Source organism: Anthonomus grandis, chromosome 15, assembly GCF_022605725.1.
Source record: "Anthonomus grandis grandis chromosome 15, icAntGran1.3, whole genome shotgun sequence".
NCBI lineage: Eukaryota > Metazoa > Arthropoda > Insecta > Coleoptera > Curculionidae > Anthonomus > Anthonomus grandis.
The window spans coordinates 19,671,726-19,690,162 of NC_065560.1; the positions used below are offsets into that span (position 1 = coordinate 19,671,726).

General features: G+C 34.1%; 1 protein-coding gene across 1 annotated transcript in view; it reads right to left on the minus strand.

The window, feature by feature from the left end:
• The window catches only part of LOC126745138 (protein timeless homolog), an 817,207-nt gene that overhangs the window by 764,407 nt on the left and 34,363 nt on the right, over window positions 1–18,437 (minus strand). The window contains exon 2 of the mRNA XM_050452863.1: window positions 6,233–6,413. Coding sequence (XP_050308820.1) covers window positions 6,233–6,413 — 181 coding nt within the window. The remainder of the gene's footprint in view (window positions 1–6,232; window positions 6,414–18,437) is intronic.

Here is an 18,437-nt window from a genome sequence, read left to right on the forward strand (position 1 = left end):
TTTCTCAAATTTTCTGATTCCCTGGTCGGACGATTGTGGGATCTTGGAATACGTAGATTATTATTGTTATCACTATGATTGTTTTCAGTGGTTCATCCGTTAACAAATGGGTCTTCTTGCATGTCGATTATTATAGTATTGTGTAAGATACAAATCGCTTTTACAATATAAACTGCATTTTCAACTTTTGTCTCTATAGATTTTAATAAAATTCTAAATTTGGCAGAACTTATGCCAAAGGCACATTCCACACTGATTCTGGCCCGTGATAAACGGTAATTGTAATATGAGGCAGCTTCATTATTTTGAAGACGTCTTCTAGGATAGGGTCTCAACAGATATGTTCTTAATGGGAATGCTTCATCTCCTATGAATACCAGGGGATTTTTTTTTCAGAGTTAGGTAACTGCTTGGAAGAAGTAAAGTGCCATTTTCGATGTTTTGATAAATTGCTGAATTAGAAAATACTCCTGAATCGCTATCTTTACCATATGAACCCACATCAATCATTAAAAATCGATAATTTACATCCACAATTGCCATTAGAACTATTGAAAAAAAAGTTTTTGTAATTATAGAACATGCTGCCTGATTTAGCTGGACATTTAGCTCTGATATGTTTTCCGTCGATGCTGCCTAAACAATTAGGAAAGTTCCATTTATTGAAATACTGTACTGCAACATTTTCAAAATCACTGACGGTAGGCAAGGGCATATGCGTTTCCTGAAGTGAGTCCCAAATGGCCTTAGAGACTTCCATAACTATCGATGCAACTGATGATTTCGATATTCGAAATGTAAAGGCAATTTGCCTAAATACGATTCCAGTAAATAGATACCTAAAATAAATAAAATTTATTATATCTATACTCACATTTATACCAAAAAATATTCAGGGGGAGTCAAGTAAAAAGCAATACATATTTTTAATCATAACTCCACAAAAATATCTTTGACCCACAGTGTATACGGATATAATATACCAAACTGCTCGTCAGTTAAATCGGGACACCTGATTGCTTGGGTAAAATTTATCCACGACTGAAAACCAAGCAAAAAAAGTTAAGTTTAAAAAAAGTTACAGCAGTTTGAATTTTACTCAAAAAACCAGGTGTCTTGCTTTGACTGACGCGCAGTGTATTTATTGATGCATTGTTTTCTATTTTAGAGGAAGAAGCTAAAAAGAAATGGAGAAACTTGCGCGATCAGTTTGCAAAAGAATTGAAGAAAGTTCGTAAACCTCATTCAGGTGATGCTGTATATGAGAAATATACAGGCAAATGGCAGTATTTTTCTAATCTACAGTTTATGAAGTGCATAGTAGCTCCTAGAATTACGGAAGGAAATGTTCCTCACAATGCGGTATTGGAAAAATTGCAGACCTTGTTAGTTGACGATGAAGATACTGAGGCGCACATCTCGGACGAAAATTGGACTCCAAGTGCTTCATCGTCACCAGTAAGTGGCACTGTAGATGATTCGCAAGTGGTTGCCACTGTTATTGTTCCACTCGGAGTTGCTAAGCATGGCGTTTCGCAAAGAAATGCCAACAATGATGGCTCACAACAAACAGAGCCTGTACAGATACAGGCTGAATCGAAAAATATGCCGTCTTCCTCCAAGAAAAACCATTCTCGTTTAAAGAGAAAGATGGTACGCGAAGAGAATATTGATATGGAAGAAAAGTTACTTAATATAGAAACTAAAAGAATCGCTTTGCTTGAGCAGAGCACCAGAACACCGGAAGACTAGAATTTTCTATTTTTAAGATCTCTACTGCCATATTTCCAAAAAATGGATCCGATACAGCAGCTGCGGGTAAGAAACAAATTCCAAGAGGTATTAATGAAGAAATGTCACCGCAGACTACCAGTAGTACAATTGTGGGTACATATTTCCCTGCTCAACCATCGACTGTGCCATCAGGGCCCTCCTCCTATTCGAGTATGTCTATGTCTTCGCCTGCTTCCAACTTTACTACTCTGTATTCAAATAGTGCATATAACGAAGGAAATTTCGAATAAGACTTTTTTAATACATTTAACTTCAATAAAAACAATTAAAATGTACATTTTTCCATAAGTTACTTACCTTAAGGTTAACAAAAGCCTCTCTTCAATAGAAATAGGTCTTTGAAAATGTGTGGTACAGTGGTAGCAGGCATCTCGAATTTTTACAATATAATCAAATGTATTTATTGCCATTCTAGTATACTGTCGAAAAGCACTTCCATCTAGTCGCAATTCAAGATAAAGGTGATGAAATTCACCGTAAACGGTCCTATTTCTATAGATTCTATAAATATTTTTTCTATATTCACGTCTCTTTTTAGTTTTTTGTAATAATTTTAATTTAACAACACTGTTTTCCGTTAGTAAAATTAAGCGAGTTGACGTCGAAGCCATTGTTTTTTAACTAAAATATCGTATTTAAATTTGCAACCTATGTGAAAACGCACGCAATGCAATAGCGTGCGATGCATGCGGTTTATCGCATCGCACGTACCCGCGTTTACCTAGGACATGGCGTTATTGCCGTTATTTGCCCAAAAATGCCAAATTAATGCTTGTGGAGGCTCTTGTTTGTTCACAGCTAGATTACTGCAATATTGTTTTTTACAATTACCTCACTCTTGAAATGAAGAATTAAATTCAGTTAGCTTAAAACGCCTCTATGAGATTTGTTTTCAACATACAAAAATTTTATCACATAACCAACATATGTTGACAATAAAATACTAAAATATGAAAGGAGAGCAGCTTTACATTTTGGTCAGTTTGTTTAGAGAATTTACAAGTCGAGGTACCCTAAATATCTATCAGATTATTTCACAGCAAGACAAGATTTACATAGTCCACCGCCTAAGAAACATTACCTTTGTTCGCGGGTTATGTTTAGAACCAATTTGGAACTAGAACTGAACCGTTCAGGATTAAAAATACCATCATAATCATCATAAATAATAGATAATTCCGCACGTGGTAAGAACTACTATGTAATATACTTACTTCAAATTGATTCTTAATTTGAAATAATATTTTTAGAAGCATTAGGAGAATTTTTGGATATTCCATCAAGCCAATGTACAGAAAAGGTGGGCCATAGATGGACTCATCAAAATACCTTGACTTTTTTGGACCTTTACAAACAGTACCGCGACCAGGTGGGTTCATTGAAGATAAAAAATTTAAAGAAAATGAAATTGCAAACGAAATGGCAACTCTTACCAAAACAAAAATATCAGCAAGCAATTGCGAAAATAGATTGAAGGTTTTAGAAAGAAATTACGAAAAAATATTATAGATAATGCAAAACTAACAGGACGGGGAAGAAAGGTATTTGAATATGCAGATATAATACATAGTATAGTATACTATGGGGTTAATATTTTTCACCTAGTAGGTGAAAAATATTAACCCCATCTTCTTTTCACCTGATACGGTAGCTCCTCTGGAAACATCTAGACAAAATATAGAGGTGGCAGAGTCAGATATTGCTCCAGGAACATCCAGACAAGTGGTAGAAATTGAAATTCCTATAGAGTCTAGTGAAATCAAATGGTCAAAAGTCTTACCTCCACTGTTTCTTCAAGGATAAAACGAAAAGCTGTGAAATCACCAAAAAATCTGAATGAAAACAAAAGACTGAAATATTAAATTTTAAGGGAAATCAGAACTGATCGAAAGGAATACTATACAAAACGGCTAGAAATTAAAGACACAAATACTTTTAGTGAAAGTAAGGAGAAACAATTTATTAGAGAAGAACAATGTTTTACTAGAAAAGTTTTTAGAGAACAATTGTTATATTCCTTTAACTGCTTTATTATACTGTGGACATTCCATCCCATTAGAATTATATATTTATTGTAAGTATTTTTCATTCAGAATTTTATTTCTGTTATAGAGTACCTATTTTGTTTTGTACATATTTGAATATGTGCCATATTAGAAGAGCTACTAAATTTGTGTGTATGTGTTACATTAAATATTTAGATAGGTAAGCATAACTGTTTTATAAAGTTTATTTTACTGAGAATTTTGATTTATTTTCATTTAGAATTTGTTATTTTGACATATTATAATTTAGACATACCATAACTTTCAGGAGATGTTTTGCCTTTGTAATTGACCTAAATATTGCTTGCACAATTTCGACGTGTGCTTGGGTTCATTGTCATGTTGAAAGATGAAGTTTTCCCCAATTATTCGAGTGTCAGAAAGAAGTACATTGTCACTTCGATTCGAAGAATTCCATCTATTCTAAATAGATCGCCCACTGCAGATCCTCCGAAACAACCCCACACCATCACCGAACTACCACCGTGTTTAACTGAGGCCACCGTACAGTTCTCAGCGACCCTTTCATTGGCATAACGGCGAACAAAAACTTGCCTCTTCGTTCCAAAAACCTCGAATTTCGACTCGTCACTCCAGAGAACTTTCTTCCAATGGTTCCAAGTCACCATTCTTTGTGTGATTGGGCCCACTCAAGTCTTTTCTTCTTATTAACATCCTTCAGTAGCGGTTTTAATACAGCTAAACGTCCTTTAAGACCAGAATTATAAAGTCGCCGTTTTACTGTCGAAACACTGACCGATTTTTTACGCTCCTTGTTGATTTTTGCTGTGATTTCAGGGGCGGTAAGGCGTCTATTGCGTTTGCTTGTAATTATAATATTTAAATCCTCCTTTGAACTTGTTGCCTTTGGCCTTCCGATCGAGGTTTGTCCCTTCTCTGGTGAATTTCCTAACATTATAATCGACAGTCCGCCTTGGAATTCCCAAATCCGTCGAAATTTGACGGTTAGTCTTTCCAGCCTTATGAAGTCTAATGATAATACCTTTTCTTTCTACCTATAACTCTTTTGTTTTAGATATTTTAAAGAATGTTGAAAAACCAGCAAAGAAACGGTGACAATCGCAAGCGAAATTATTTTCTAATGTTACACAAAATCAATGCTTGAAGACCTTTAAATGTTTCAAATTTTATCGGAAACAAGCTGTAAACAGATTAGTTTTTTAGAAGAAGTGCATATTTTCACTACATTGTTTGTTATTTGCAAGACTATTTTTAAATACTCGGTGTTTTTCAACGAACCATAGTTGATAAGTATGCTGTTTTGTAAGCATATATGCAATTTACAAAAGAGAGACAATGTAAATATAGGTATAAAGATAAGATTTTTGCATCTAATTTAAAATATTAAAAAGAATACATGGTGGGCAAATACTTTTGAGGGGTACTGTATATTGGACATCACTAAACTGTGGTACAACTTCTTCAAAATATGCATTGCTTTTAGGAATATATATAAATTCTAACAACTCTTCCATACCCTAATCGCTAGAGGATAAGTGGTCGGACATAATGGATGAAAGAAAATATCTATCTAAAAATAATTTAGCAAATAATTAAAGCCATTGTTAAAAAAATAAATTAACTTACTAATTCTATCGATTTATAATCACCTATATTTTTTCTTTATACTTCAAAATCAAAATGAATTAAACTAAGAAGTAAGAATCAAGAAAAATAGTATAGTATCAGGTTGGTATGGATCGATTTATACAAACAGCTGATAAGAATGTTGCATATTGCACATGAACAGCAGAACTAAACTTTTAATACCATCAAAAATCCGGGGACTACGAGAACTGATTCTGAATCGGTAACGAACCAATCCGATGTTATCCTTGAACGCTGAATGCTGAATTCAGAATTGTGTTACCGCGAACGCTCGTGTTTATACTGCGCATGCGAATAGTCCCTGAACCGGTTCAGAGTTGGACTCGCGAACAAAGCTATTATAAGATTTCAAATACCAGTGCATTAAAAACTCATTTGCCTACCAGGGTGTATTTTTATTAAACTCTGAAGTATACAACTTAATAAGATCATGCTCACTTTCAAGAAGAAATACAAGGCTTTTCTGTTAGATTCACATATACCTTTATTGTAATGTTAAGTAATTTTAAGAAACGAGTTTAGTATAAAGTAGTATTGTATTAAAACTGCCCACTAATACTGTATTTTTCAGGTAGCATGGAAGAACACATTATGTGAATGTTACCTTTTATGTCATATTTTGTTGCTGCATAATAAACGTTTATTGATTATTTATTATTATTATTATTATATGCTTAGAAATTATATTTCACTTTAATTATATTACATTTTTTACCTCTGCAAAATGCGAACTTAGTATAATTAAGAATTTTAGATCTACTTACTAATTCCAAAATTTTACTAAGCCTCTTGCTTAAAACGGCCCAAACGGTCTCGTCGGCAAAAGCTTCTTTATAGCTTTGCAAATGTCCCTCGACTTGTAGGTAATAATTGCTCGCCGTCTTTTCAGTCGGCCTTTGCTCATTCCAGAGGAGTAAGGCCGGTGTAGTTAGATTAACAACTAATCTAAAAATAGAACATAATGATTAGCGAGAGTGGAGGTTTTTACTGATTAACGGACACAATTTATTGCGGAAAGGCCGGCATCTTATAAGATGTGAAATTACAAATTAAGAATGCTTTACGAGTCTTTTTTTTAAATTAAAAATACGTAAATTACATTAGTAGTAAATTGTGTCGAATCGACATTACATCAGTAAGAAGAGTTTTTGGTTGGTAAATTTAATGTTAGTCAAAGTCAAAGATTATTATCATAACATAGTTGTTGACAAAGCCATTTGGTAAAACAAACATTTAAATGTAGATATAAGATAGAAATTATAATACTTATAATAGGAACAAGAAATACAAAAAACTTAAGAAAATATGAAACACTAAAAAATACAATAAGAACAGTCATACATTAAAATTACATACTTAATACGATACATAAGTAATCTGGATGTAATAAAATTAAAATTTCGTCAATGTCGATAAGCAGAAATATTTAAAAGAAGCATCAGATCAAATTATCTGCATAAAACTCCTCCAAGCTATAAAATCCCTTATTTACCAAAAGTGTAAATGGTGACTTAACAAATGAAATAAAATCAGCATATGAAAAAGCCACGGCCAAAATTCCTATCCCAAAAACCCACTCTTTGATTTTCCCAATGAGAATCAAAAACTTGATTAAAACAAGAAATAGATTAAATAAACAGGCAAGGTTATACAAAGACCCAGAAACAAAAAAAAATTGCAAACAGTCTGACTAAAAGAATAAAAAATAAGTGTATGATTTTAGAAACGAAAAATGGAACAACTTTTTAGAGGAATTAAATAATGATGATGAAAATCACAAAAATTTTTTGGAGAGTCTCAAAGATACTGAGAGGAAAAACGAAAGCAGATTTTCTGCCCATACAAATAGAAGATGGAAGTCTAGTGTACTCGGACTTACTAGAAAAAGTCGAGGCATTCAACAAATCACTAGAAAAACAATTCAACATTAACGGACCTGAAAATCCAACACTAGCCAGGTACCCCAAAGAACAACATGGCTTTGTGGAGGGCCACTCAAGAGAAATACAGCTGGCGAGAATTCAACAAAGCTTAGTCGATTCATTTAACCCAAGATACTCAACCGCCATGATCACACACGACATCGAGAAAGCTTTTGATCGGGTGTGGCATGGCGGATTGATACACAAAATGTTAAAATTCGGTATATCCGCTGGCATGGTAAAATTAATTCAAAGTTCTCTAAAAGGAAGAACTTTCACAGCTAAAATTGAAAACAAAACCCTACCACATAGGAAAGTGAAAGCGGGAGTGCCTCAGGGCTTCCCGCTATCACCAACCCTCTTCAACATTTACCAGGTGAATATACCGAAGAATGAGCATTATTCACAATTGGCGGTATTCGCCGACGACACCTGCGTTTTTGCCAGCTACAAATACTTGGATCAGTTAAATGCTTACATACAAAGCCACATAGAAAAACTTTGCTCATGGGCGCAAAAATGGAAGATAAAGATCAATGAAGACAAGACTGAAGCAATATTAATAACAAAAAAGAAACATCGCGAATTTTCAAATCTGGTGGTATTGGGCACGAAAGTCCCCTGGAAGACGAGATCCGCTACTTAGGGGTTTTCTTCGATATAAAAAACAACTTTAGCTACCATATAAAAAGGCAACTTAATCAGTGCAATGGCCTGATCCAGAGACTTTACTCCTTACTTGGTCGAAAAAGCAAGATGTCTATAAAGAATAAACTCCTGGTGTATAAACAAATTATAAGACCTAAACTCCTCTATGGCTCATGCGTGCTAACCAACATCACAAAATCGAATCTTATTAAATTAGAGCGCTTTCAGAACAAAACTTTAAAAATAATTACCAACTCTTTCATATACGCGAGAAATATTGATATGAGAAGACTGCCGCATCGAGACCATAGAGGAGTTTATAAAAATGAAACACACCAAATTTAAAGAACGGGTAAGGTCCCTCGAGAATGAGGAATTAAAAAAATTCTTATTAAAATGGAGAGAAAATCGTCCATGGAGAGGCGTTTTCTCTTAAACACTACTCAAAAGTAGTAAGTTAAGTAGCCCCAAAGAAAAAAAGTCTAGTAGGGTTAGGTCCGGAGATCGCGCAGGCCATTCGATTGCACCACGTCTGCCAATCCACTTTTCTCGAAAATTTTCATCAAGCCGCTCTCGAACTACCAAAGTGTAGTGCGCGGAAGGTCCATCCTGCTGAAAACGTATATTATTTTCATTCAATAATATAGCACCATGTTGATCTACTTGATTTTCATAGATTGGAAAAAAAAGCAAAGTTTATATATATTGTTTGTATATATATGTTTATATATAGAGTATTGAGAATTTAAAAAATAGAATATTTTAAGAATGCAGAGAAATTAGCGGGCAGACCCTTGCCAATGTTCGTAAGGAGTTTGAAAATAGGCTTTTTTATTGTCTTGCTAATAACGGAGCGCATTTTGAACATTTAATAAAATAAATTTGTTAAACTAATTAAATTTGTTTTTCTACCGTACCGATTTACACTTTAATTGCTTCTTGGTCAATCAATTTGATTTTTTTTTACAACCATTAGCATATGAATGCCCTTTAAAATAATGTATCACATCATGATGTAGCCATTTGACATACCAAAGTTTGGCGTAAATAAAATATTCATTATTTCTAGACATTTTCGCTAACTATTTGCTTACACATTTACCGATTAAATTTTTTTTGGTACCGTTGAATAGAGAATTTTACGCTCCTTACTATGATGTATCCCACGATGGGAGTTCCCATTTGACATATTAAAGTGAGGTTAGCTGGAGGTGAGGAGGTGATTGACAGAACTTCAGTAAATGCATAATTAAACGCCCCCCTGTATATCTAATTTGACGTGTTTTTTTTTTTTTTTTTTTTAGAGAAAGTTATTAAGGGTGGTGAAATGAAAGCACTGTATAATGTATTTATACTATTATATTTTTATTAATACTATATATTTTCATATTGTTGATATCCTATTGTAATGTTTACTATGCTACAGTGGGTTATGCAGGGAAAATGAATCTTTCCATGGGAAATAAATTAATAATTATAGGTTCTGGTTTTCTAGGGGTGGTTACGTCGAACGGCGTCACCCATTTCTATTAAATGTGTACTTAATTTTATTCATCTATACATAAAAATAAAGACATAACATAATTGTTTACTTGTTTCCTGCCCGTTTGAATGCAGATAATTACTTCCATTTTCTACAAAATACTTTGCCTTGATTACTGCGAAACATTTTTATGCAAATGTGCGCCGGTATTTAAATGAGCGATTTCCCCAACAATGGATTGGAAGAGGAGTCCCGTTGCCTGGCCCGCGCGTTCTCCTGAACTCAACCCCCTAGATTTTTTTCTTTGGGGTTATTTGAAAAGTGGTCTACGAAATACCTGTTTCTACTGAGGAAGATATGTAAGCAAGGATAATGGCCGGCTATATGATGCAAATGTAGAAGCTTTTCCCGGAATGCTCCAAATAGTTTGCGACTCAATGACCCTTTGGTGCAATCTTTGCGTTAAAGCAAATGGTCAGGATTTTGAGCAACTATTGTAACCAATAATTCATTTGTTGATAAACAAAATAATGATTAGACTGCACTGCAAACAGCATTTGAGTTAATGAGCAAAATAATAGTACCAAAAACGTTTTTTTTGCTCTAGAGCCGAAACTGCCTTATTCGCGGACATAGTATGTATACTGTACAAACAATATTTGTTCTGATATCCTCTACCACCCCTTGAAGTTTGTCGGTATGTTTTTGGACACCCTGTATATCGGTCTAAGCCTTATCCTACTTCGAAGTCACTCTTATTTATTTGCTTCCTACATAAACAATGTAAAGCTATTATCAAAATTCACAAAACTTCCGAGAAAAATGATTTTATTTATTCTAGAGATGTGCTCTTAAATCCCTACCTATAGAATCGGAAATACAAAAATACATTTTTGAGAAAAATCAACCGTAAGTCGTAACGAATAAACAGTAACTGAGCTTTTCCTTGAGTAGCCCATGGCAAATTCTGATTTAAGCACCGGAAATTGGGTTCTTACTTTCAGAGAAATTGATTGGAATTGAACTCAAAACTCTGGATAAAGTCGGTTTATTCCTTATATTTGAGCGATTGAATAGGAGTGCTTTCTTTAGATATAACACTAAAAAATTCTATGTTAGTAATCCAATTTTCTTTTATCCTTTTTCTTTCACTTTACAAGCAACTTAATATTACTGCTCGCGACTTGAATTTAAAATAATATTTCTCTCTGGGCTGTATATCTTCAGCAGTATATTTTAATATAATTTTTCTTATATAAGACGTTTGTTGAAAATTGTAAGTAGGGTTTTAGACAAGCTGGTCTATTTAAATAGGTTCTGCGTAAAATTTTATTTAATAGTCTTACTTTATATACAGAACCGAGAATTATATATTTAATATTTAACAGAAAAGTGACAAGTAAGCGATATTAAAACCTTGCCTAAATACAAAGGCCACTAACCAGAGGATAAAAATACAGAATCTTAAGCTTGGCAAAAAAAAATATTACAGTAAGGAAAAGAAAAATCGTTGAACCCGATAAATACTATTTATATTATTTTGACCTTACATTAAAATAACAACATCCTCCCTCAATATAAAAGGTCTTATAAACATAAGCAAAGACTCTTAAACTTAATTTCATTAAAAAATATATTAAGTAACATGGTTGCAAAAAAAAATTCCTTTTAACTTAAATTTAGTTTATTATATATGTATACATATATTATATACATATATTATATACATACATTATACATACAGTGCTTTCATTTCAAAACAATCCACCCTTAATAACTTTCTTAAAAAAAAAAAAAAAAAAAAAAACACGTCAAATTAGATATACAGGGGGACGTTTAATTATGCATTTACTGAAGTTCTGTCAATCACCTCCTCATCTCCAGCTAACCTCACTTTAATATATCAAATGGGAACCCCTATCGTGTGATACATCATAGTAAGGAGCGTAAAAATTTCTATTCAACGGTACCAAAAAAAATGAAATCGGTAAATGTGTAAGCAAATAGTTAGCGAAAATGTCTAGAAATAATGAATATTATATTAATAGTCATTTCAAGTTTTTGTATTTTTTCACCTACAGGGGGGGTCCAAATTAACCCAAACTTTTTTTTTCAAATGGAAAGCCACTTTTTTTAAACTCTCATTGAAAAGAGCCCTTTTTCCTGATTAAATTGCCCTATTTACTTTTGTGATTATCTAAAGGAGAAAAACGAAAAAAAAACCATTAAATTATTAAAAGTCTCGAAATATTTTGTGTTGGTAAATTTTTGGCGTGTTTGTTTATTTTATTGGTATCTAGACATTTCCTGACATTGTTATAGTGTCACTGGTTGAAAGTGAATTTCAACCAGTTGTTAAATAAGTTAACTTATATTGAAAAAATGCCTTATTTATCCGAATCCCACAAGATTAAAATCTTAATGATGATTGGTTATGGGGACAGAAGTCGTACTCAGCTAGAGGCTGTCCACTTATTCAGGCAGAAATATCCAGATTTGCCACCTATTAACCAAGGTACGGTTAGTAAAATCGAAAGCAGATTTCGAGAAGTTGGGCACGTGAAGGATGTTTCAAGACAAAGGTCTTCTAAAATCGATGAAAACACCCAATTAAATGTATTGTTAGCGATGGAAGAAAATCCGGTAACTGCAGCCAGAAGAATAGCTCGCGAAAACTCTATTCATCATAAATCTGTGCTAAAAATTTTAAAAAGTGCAAACAAACGACCTTACTACTAAAATGCGAGTTCAGTTCTGTGAATTAATGATGAACGCCATTGACGAAAATCGCATATCTTCGGAGTGGATCCTTTTTTCTGATGAGGCTACATTCACCCTAAATGGCCATGTTAATAAGCAGAACTGTCGCTACTGGTCTGACGAGAACCCACACTGGGTAAGGGAAACTAATACACAATATCCCCAGAAAACTAATGTTTGGGCTGGCATAATTGGCAGGCAAGTTATAGGGCCCATATTCTTCAATGATACTTTAACTGGGGAAAGACATCTAGAATTTCTTGAACATGAACTAGTTCCAGTCTTACGTGCCTTATATCCGAGTCAGTTCGATCCAGATTTGTATGATGAAACAATATGGATGCAACAAGATGGTGCTCCCCCACATTATGCCCGTAATGTACGCCAGTATTTAGATGACAATTTTCCCAACAGATGGATTGGTAGAAGGGGTGCAATCGACTGGCCGGCACGTTCTCCCGATCTCACCCCACTTGATTTTTTTCTGTGGGGACATTTGAAATGTAAAATTTATATGAGCAAACCAGGAAACCTAGACGAACTCAAAGAACGTATTAGGCAACAAATCCGACAAAAATCTCCAGAAGTGTTAGAAAATGTCAGAAACGAATTTTATTATCGTCTTGGGCTTTGCCAACAAGTAAATGGTGCTCATTTTGAGCATCTTATACATTAAACGCAACTTTTAATAATTTAATGGTTTTTTTTTCGTATTTCTCCTTTAGATAATCACAAAAGTAAATAGGGCAATTTAATCAAGAAAAATGGCTCTTTTCAATGAGAGTTTAAAAAAAGTGGCTTTCCATTTGAAAAAAAAAGTTGGGGTTAATTTGGATCCCCCCTGTAGGTGAAAAAATACAAAAACTATCTTGAAATGTGAAAAAAAATAAACAAAAATCGACGGGTCTCCGGAATTTTGCGAGATAAATTTTGATTAGTTTTAACTGAATTTATTCCAGTTAAAGTTACCACACTGTATATGTACAGGGTGTCCCAGCGAAAACGAAACAGAGCTATTTTCAGTATGAAAAAAAAGGTCCTCTTAATTCTGAATATAACTGCCAAATTTGAAGTGGCTAAAATTATTTCTCTGGATAAAACAGCTTGTCAAAATTGCGGAAACAGCGAAAATGAAAAAGGTATTATGGACTCTTTTTTGGAAAATAGTTTTAAAAGAACAAGGAAATCCTATTTTCGAAGGGGTCACTTATTAATTAAGAGGCCACCTAATACCTGGAATCCTTTACGAGGGGTTGAAAGCACCCCTTAAATCTTAAACAGAAAGAGGGATCGTGTTATACCTTATGTTGAAAGCGTTTTCACTTTAAATTTAAATGATGACTTCTGAGTGACTGATGGATTTCTTCTGGATATGAAAGCCAAATAAAAGTATGGAAAAAATGCTTTAAATAAACCTTTATGCCTGAAACCCTTTCTTACAATTTTTTTTTATTGGATCATTAAAACATGATTAAAAATTTATTAGTATTGTTAATATTATTGTTATTACACCTTATCAGCATATCATAAATAAAAACAAAATACCAAATAAAATGCAAACACAAGTATCTGAAGAATTTATTTAGCTTGCTAAATATCATTGGTACTTTTTTCATAAAGCAGCATTTATTTAAATAGTTTTAAATTATTACCCAGTCTTTTACGTGTTGAAACACTGTTAGCAATGGTTTATTCTACTGCAGAGAGGGTTGAGATGATAGAGTTTTTCTTTCGGCATAACAATTGTGCCAATAGAACGGTACAAGAATTTAATGACCTTCATCCAGAAAAACGAGTCAACAGAAAATACGTTCTAGAAATAGTTGCTAAATTTAGGGAATCTGGCAGTGTCTTAAATAAAAAGCGTGAGGTTCAAAATGCTGTTGTTGTCAATGAAGCAATGCAAATAACTGTCCTAGGTCAACTTCATGTCGAGCCAGGAATAAGTGTCAGAAAATTGGCGACGAGTACAGGAGTAAGCAAAAGTAGTGTTCATAGGATACTTAAGCATAATAAATTCCATGCTTAACTGCCATAACTGCCGCTACTGGTCAAATGCAAATCCGGGCCAGTTTCGTGAAGTTCATACCCAGTTCCCTGAGAAGTTAAATGTTTGGGCGGGAATCTTGGGCGGCTCCATTGTTGGTCCGTTTTTTCTGCCCGGAAATTTGAATGGAGAAATGTACCGAGATCTCTTGGAAAATGCCGTATATCCAAGAATAGTAGAAATAATGGAAGGCGGAAATCATTCTGATGATGATCAAGTCGTTTTCCAACAAGACGGAGTGCCTCCACATTATGCTGCTGGTGTGAGGCAATATCTTGATGAGATATTTCCTGATCGTTGGATTGGAAGGAGAGGACCTTTTATGGAATGGCCAGCTAGGTCACCCGATTTAACCCCATTAAATTTTTTTTTATGGGGGCATTTAAAAACAAAAGTTTACGCTACCCAACCAGACACCCTAGAAGACTTACCAAATCAACCCAACCCAACCCAACCCAACCAGACACCCTAGAAGACTTACGGCAGAGAATTATAAATGAGTGTCAGATGATAACACCTGAAGTTCTACAAAACGTCAGGCATCGTTTTGAGCAAAACCTGTATTCCTGCATGGAAGTAGGCGGGGCACAATTTGAACATTTAATAAATTGACGTAATTTAAATAAACTTGTTTTATTTAAAAGACACAAAAGGAAAAGGGTAGGTATTTCTTATCTCTCCACTTTTACTGGCAGTAGAGATTGTATTTCTTGCTATTTTTATATCCACAAGATATCCATCAGTCACTCAGAAGTCACCATTTAAATTCAGAGTAAAAATGCCTTCAAAATAAGTAATGGCACAACCCCCTTTTCTATTTAAGATTTAAGGGGTGCTTTCAACCCCATGTAAAGGGTTCCAGGTATTAGGGTGGCCTCTTAATTAATAAGTGACCCCTTTGAAATTAGGACTTCCTTATTCTTTTAAAAATATTATCCAAAACAGAGTTCAAAATACCTTTTTCATTTTCGCTGCTTTTACAATTTTGACAAGCTGTCATATCCGGATAAAAAATTTTAGCCACTTCAAATTTGGCAGTTATATTCAGAATTAAAAGACCTTTAAAATAAGGTATCACACGACCGCTCTTTCTATTTAAGATTTTAGGGGTGATCCCACCCCCTCGAAGAGGGTTACTGATATGAGGGTGCCTTGGTAAGGAAAAGTTGTCCCCCTCGAAAATAAAATCGACGTGTTCGAGATTTTTGTAAAAAAATTTTTTTTTCATACCAAAAATACCTGTTTCGTTTTCGCTGGGACACCCTGTATATTGCTACCTAATAAATCATCAAAAAATATTAATTTATTTTTCTTTAATATTTGTATGGGGTCGTCAAGAAACTCGCATCTTAAATGGGGTCGTGACTGACAAAAGTTTAAGAAGCCCTGTTTTAGACGATCCCATAAGTAAAAGTCGAGACATGTTAAATCGGGTGGTCTGGCCGGCCTAAAAAAATTACCTTCTCCTTCCGATCCAACGCGCTTGAAAATAACTATTAGTATGATTCCGCACGAAACGGGAATAATTTTCTGACACCCGTCCAATTGGAAACACGTGGTCTGTCTCATTTCCAATATCAAATCTTCCACTAAAATAGGCAAAGCATTTATTGAAAAATTCAAACATTACCGGTTATTGTGCCACGAAAAAAATGCCACGAAAAAAAAAACCAATAATTTCTAAATCCCTGCTTTCGCAAACCATTTCTCGCATCCATTGACAAAAATCAATTCTGCGCTCAAAATCATGTTCGTTTAAAGCTTGGTATAGATTTTAATGGTAGGAGTGTAGCCTTCAAATAAAAAGGAATGCCTATATATTCGAGCAAAAAAGGATATTAGATATAAAAAGGGGTTTTAAAAAAGATGTGGGCTAATGCAATTATTTACCTCTGGTCTTTTAGTATATTTCGAACAGTAATTCGAGCTATTCCCAAATCTAAAAATGCCGCTGGAATTCCAATATGCCTATTAAATTCTCCGCAGGCCAACACATTAATATTGTTTTATTCCGTTCTTCCAGTAGAGCAACACCTTTTAAATCTGGGCCGACTAAATCCCAGTATCGCGTAGTCGCTGAACCAAGCGTAGAAACATTCTTCTATCATAATACTGTAGCTGATGTGGATACCATATGGCTTAGTCTTTATTACAAGAATTAAACTGGGTCTAATGAATATTTGGCCATAAATTATTTAATTAAAAGTTTCATTCGTTTTTGCTGCCTACTATACATTAATTAGACATTCTAAGGCCGAATGCTAGATGACGGTTCAGAAGTTTTGACTCGGTGCTTAATAAAAACTTTAACTCCCTATAACTTTAAAATGAGCAAAGATATCACCGTTCGGCTTTTATAATATGTTTGAAAATGTTATCTGCTTTTCAAATATGATATCAAAAATATACCGTTCGATTTGAACTTAAGGAGTAACATTTAAAAAAAACTGGAACTATTACAAATTGTGCCCTCTAGCTCTTTTATTAGGAACTATAGAGTAGTAATGAGATTGGACATTTAATACAGTTACATTGATCTTGCCAAAAAATTTTGAATGGCTTAGATCGAATAAGTGGTTTAGGATTAACACCGACTTTAATGATTATACTTTCAATAGCTTCTCTCATGCCAAATGATAGAGAATTTTCTAGGCTTTCTAACAATATTATCAAAGGTGTAGGTCAATTAAGAAGTTTTCAAAACAGAAGCTATTTTTCTTATTTAATTTTTAGTTATGCCCTCTAGCGGTGAAATACGGAACTTGAAAATAATTTCCAGCATTTTCTCATGCCCACTGTTATGATAATAAAAAGAAATCTATTGTTGCCAGATGTACAGTCCTGAGATACAGCCGTTTACCTCGATTATTTATCCACCCTGTACTTGGATTTATTAGAAAATACCTCGACCCAGCTCTAACCAATATCATAGAGAATGACCCTGCTAACAAGGACTGATTTTCCAACAAAACGGAGCTCCGCCGCATTATTCGCTAAATGAGCGCAATTATTTAAATGACACGTTTCCAGGACGCTCTATTGGAAATGGTGCAATTGACTGGCTCTCTCGGTCATTAGACTTAAGTCCCCAATATTTTTTTTGGGGACACATGAAAAGCAAAGTTTACACACTCTTCCTGACCCATTTGAAGTTTTACAAGCAGGCAATCATTGGCGTATGTCGCGAAGTATCGCAAAAATTGCAGAATGAATGAAGAACAGTTTGAAGATAATTTGTATCACTGTATGGAGTTAGATCGATTTGTACATCTTTCGTCAAACGTATTGTTGGTATTTCAGTGCTCCATATTTTCCAAAAAAGTGGATCTATTGTCAACAACTAGGCAGCAAATTGGAGAACACTCTCTCTTTCAAAGTTCTGCTAAGTTTATTGATTCAAAACTTGTCCCCTTTAAAAACAAACTTGATAGCCGAAAGGTTCTTTCTAACCTTAACCAACCCTGCGGTACGTTTACAAAGGGCCACTCTATGTTATTCTTAAAAAAATCTTGATTGAGATTTACGAAGGTCCTTAACTATAACAGGCGTATAATTTATGAAAACATTAAATGTAAAATTTAAATTTAGGGTAGCCCAGATGCACTCTCCTCTCTGTTTATCAAGTTTAAAGCCTTGTTACGGATTAGGACCTCAACCCGGCTTTTTATAGCCATGTTAAGATCTAATCTCAATTTAAATTTTAAATATTTAATGGGGATGGAACGTGTACGCTAGGCTTAGAGAGACCAGCTTTAATTCGGGTTTATTTATGCACCTTGATTTATGCATGAGGTATAACTTATACCTCTACTTTGTTAGGCAATTAAACTTTTAGGTAATTGAAAACGTTTTGTGGCGTCTGTCAAGCGTTGAAAATTTCTCCGAAAGGATGCAGGAGAGAAAAAAAGAGGGATATGTTTTTTTACTAAAGTACTAAATCCCAAAATAGCGTTTGGGCGCTCATTTTTATTGTTTTTATTATCAAGCTAAAAGGACAATTTAAGGTCGTTTTGGAAAAGACAACAGGACAACTAACCTAGATGACATGAGGCTTGTTCCAATAAGTTTGAAAACTATAAGAAAGATTAGCAGATATTGGTCTTTTTATG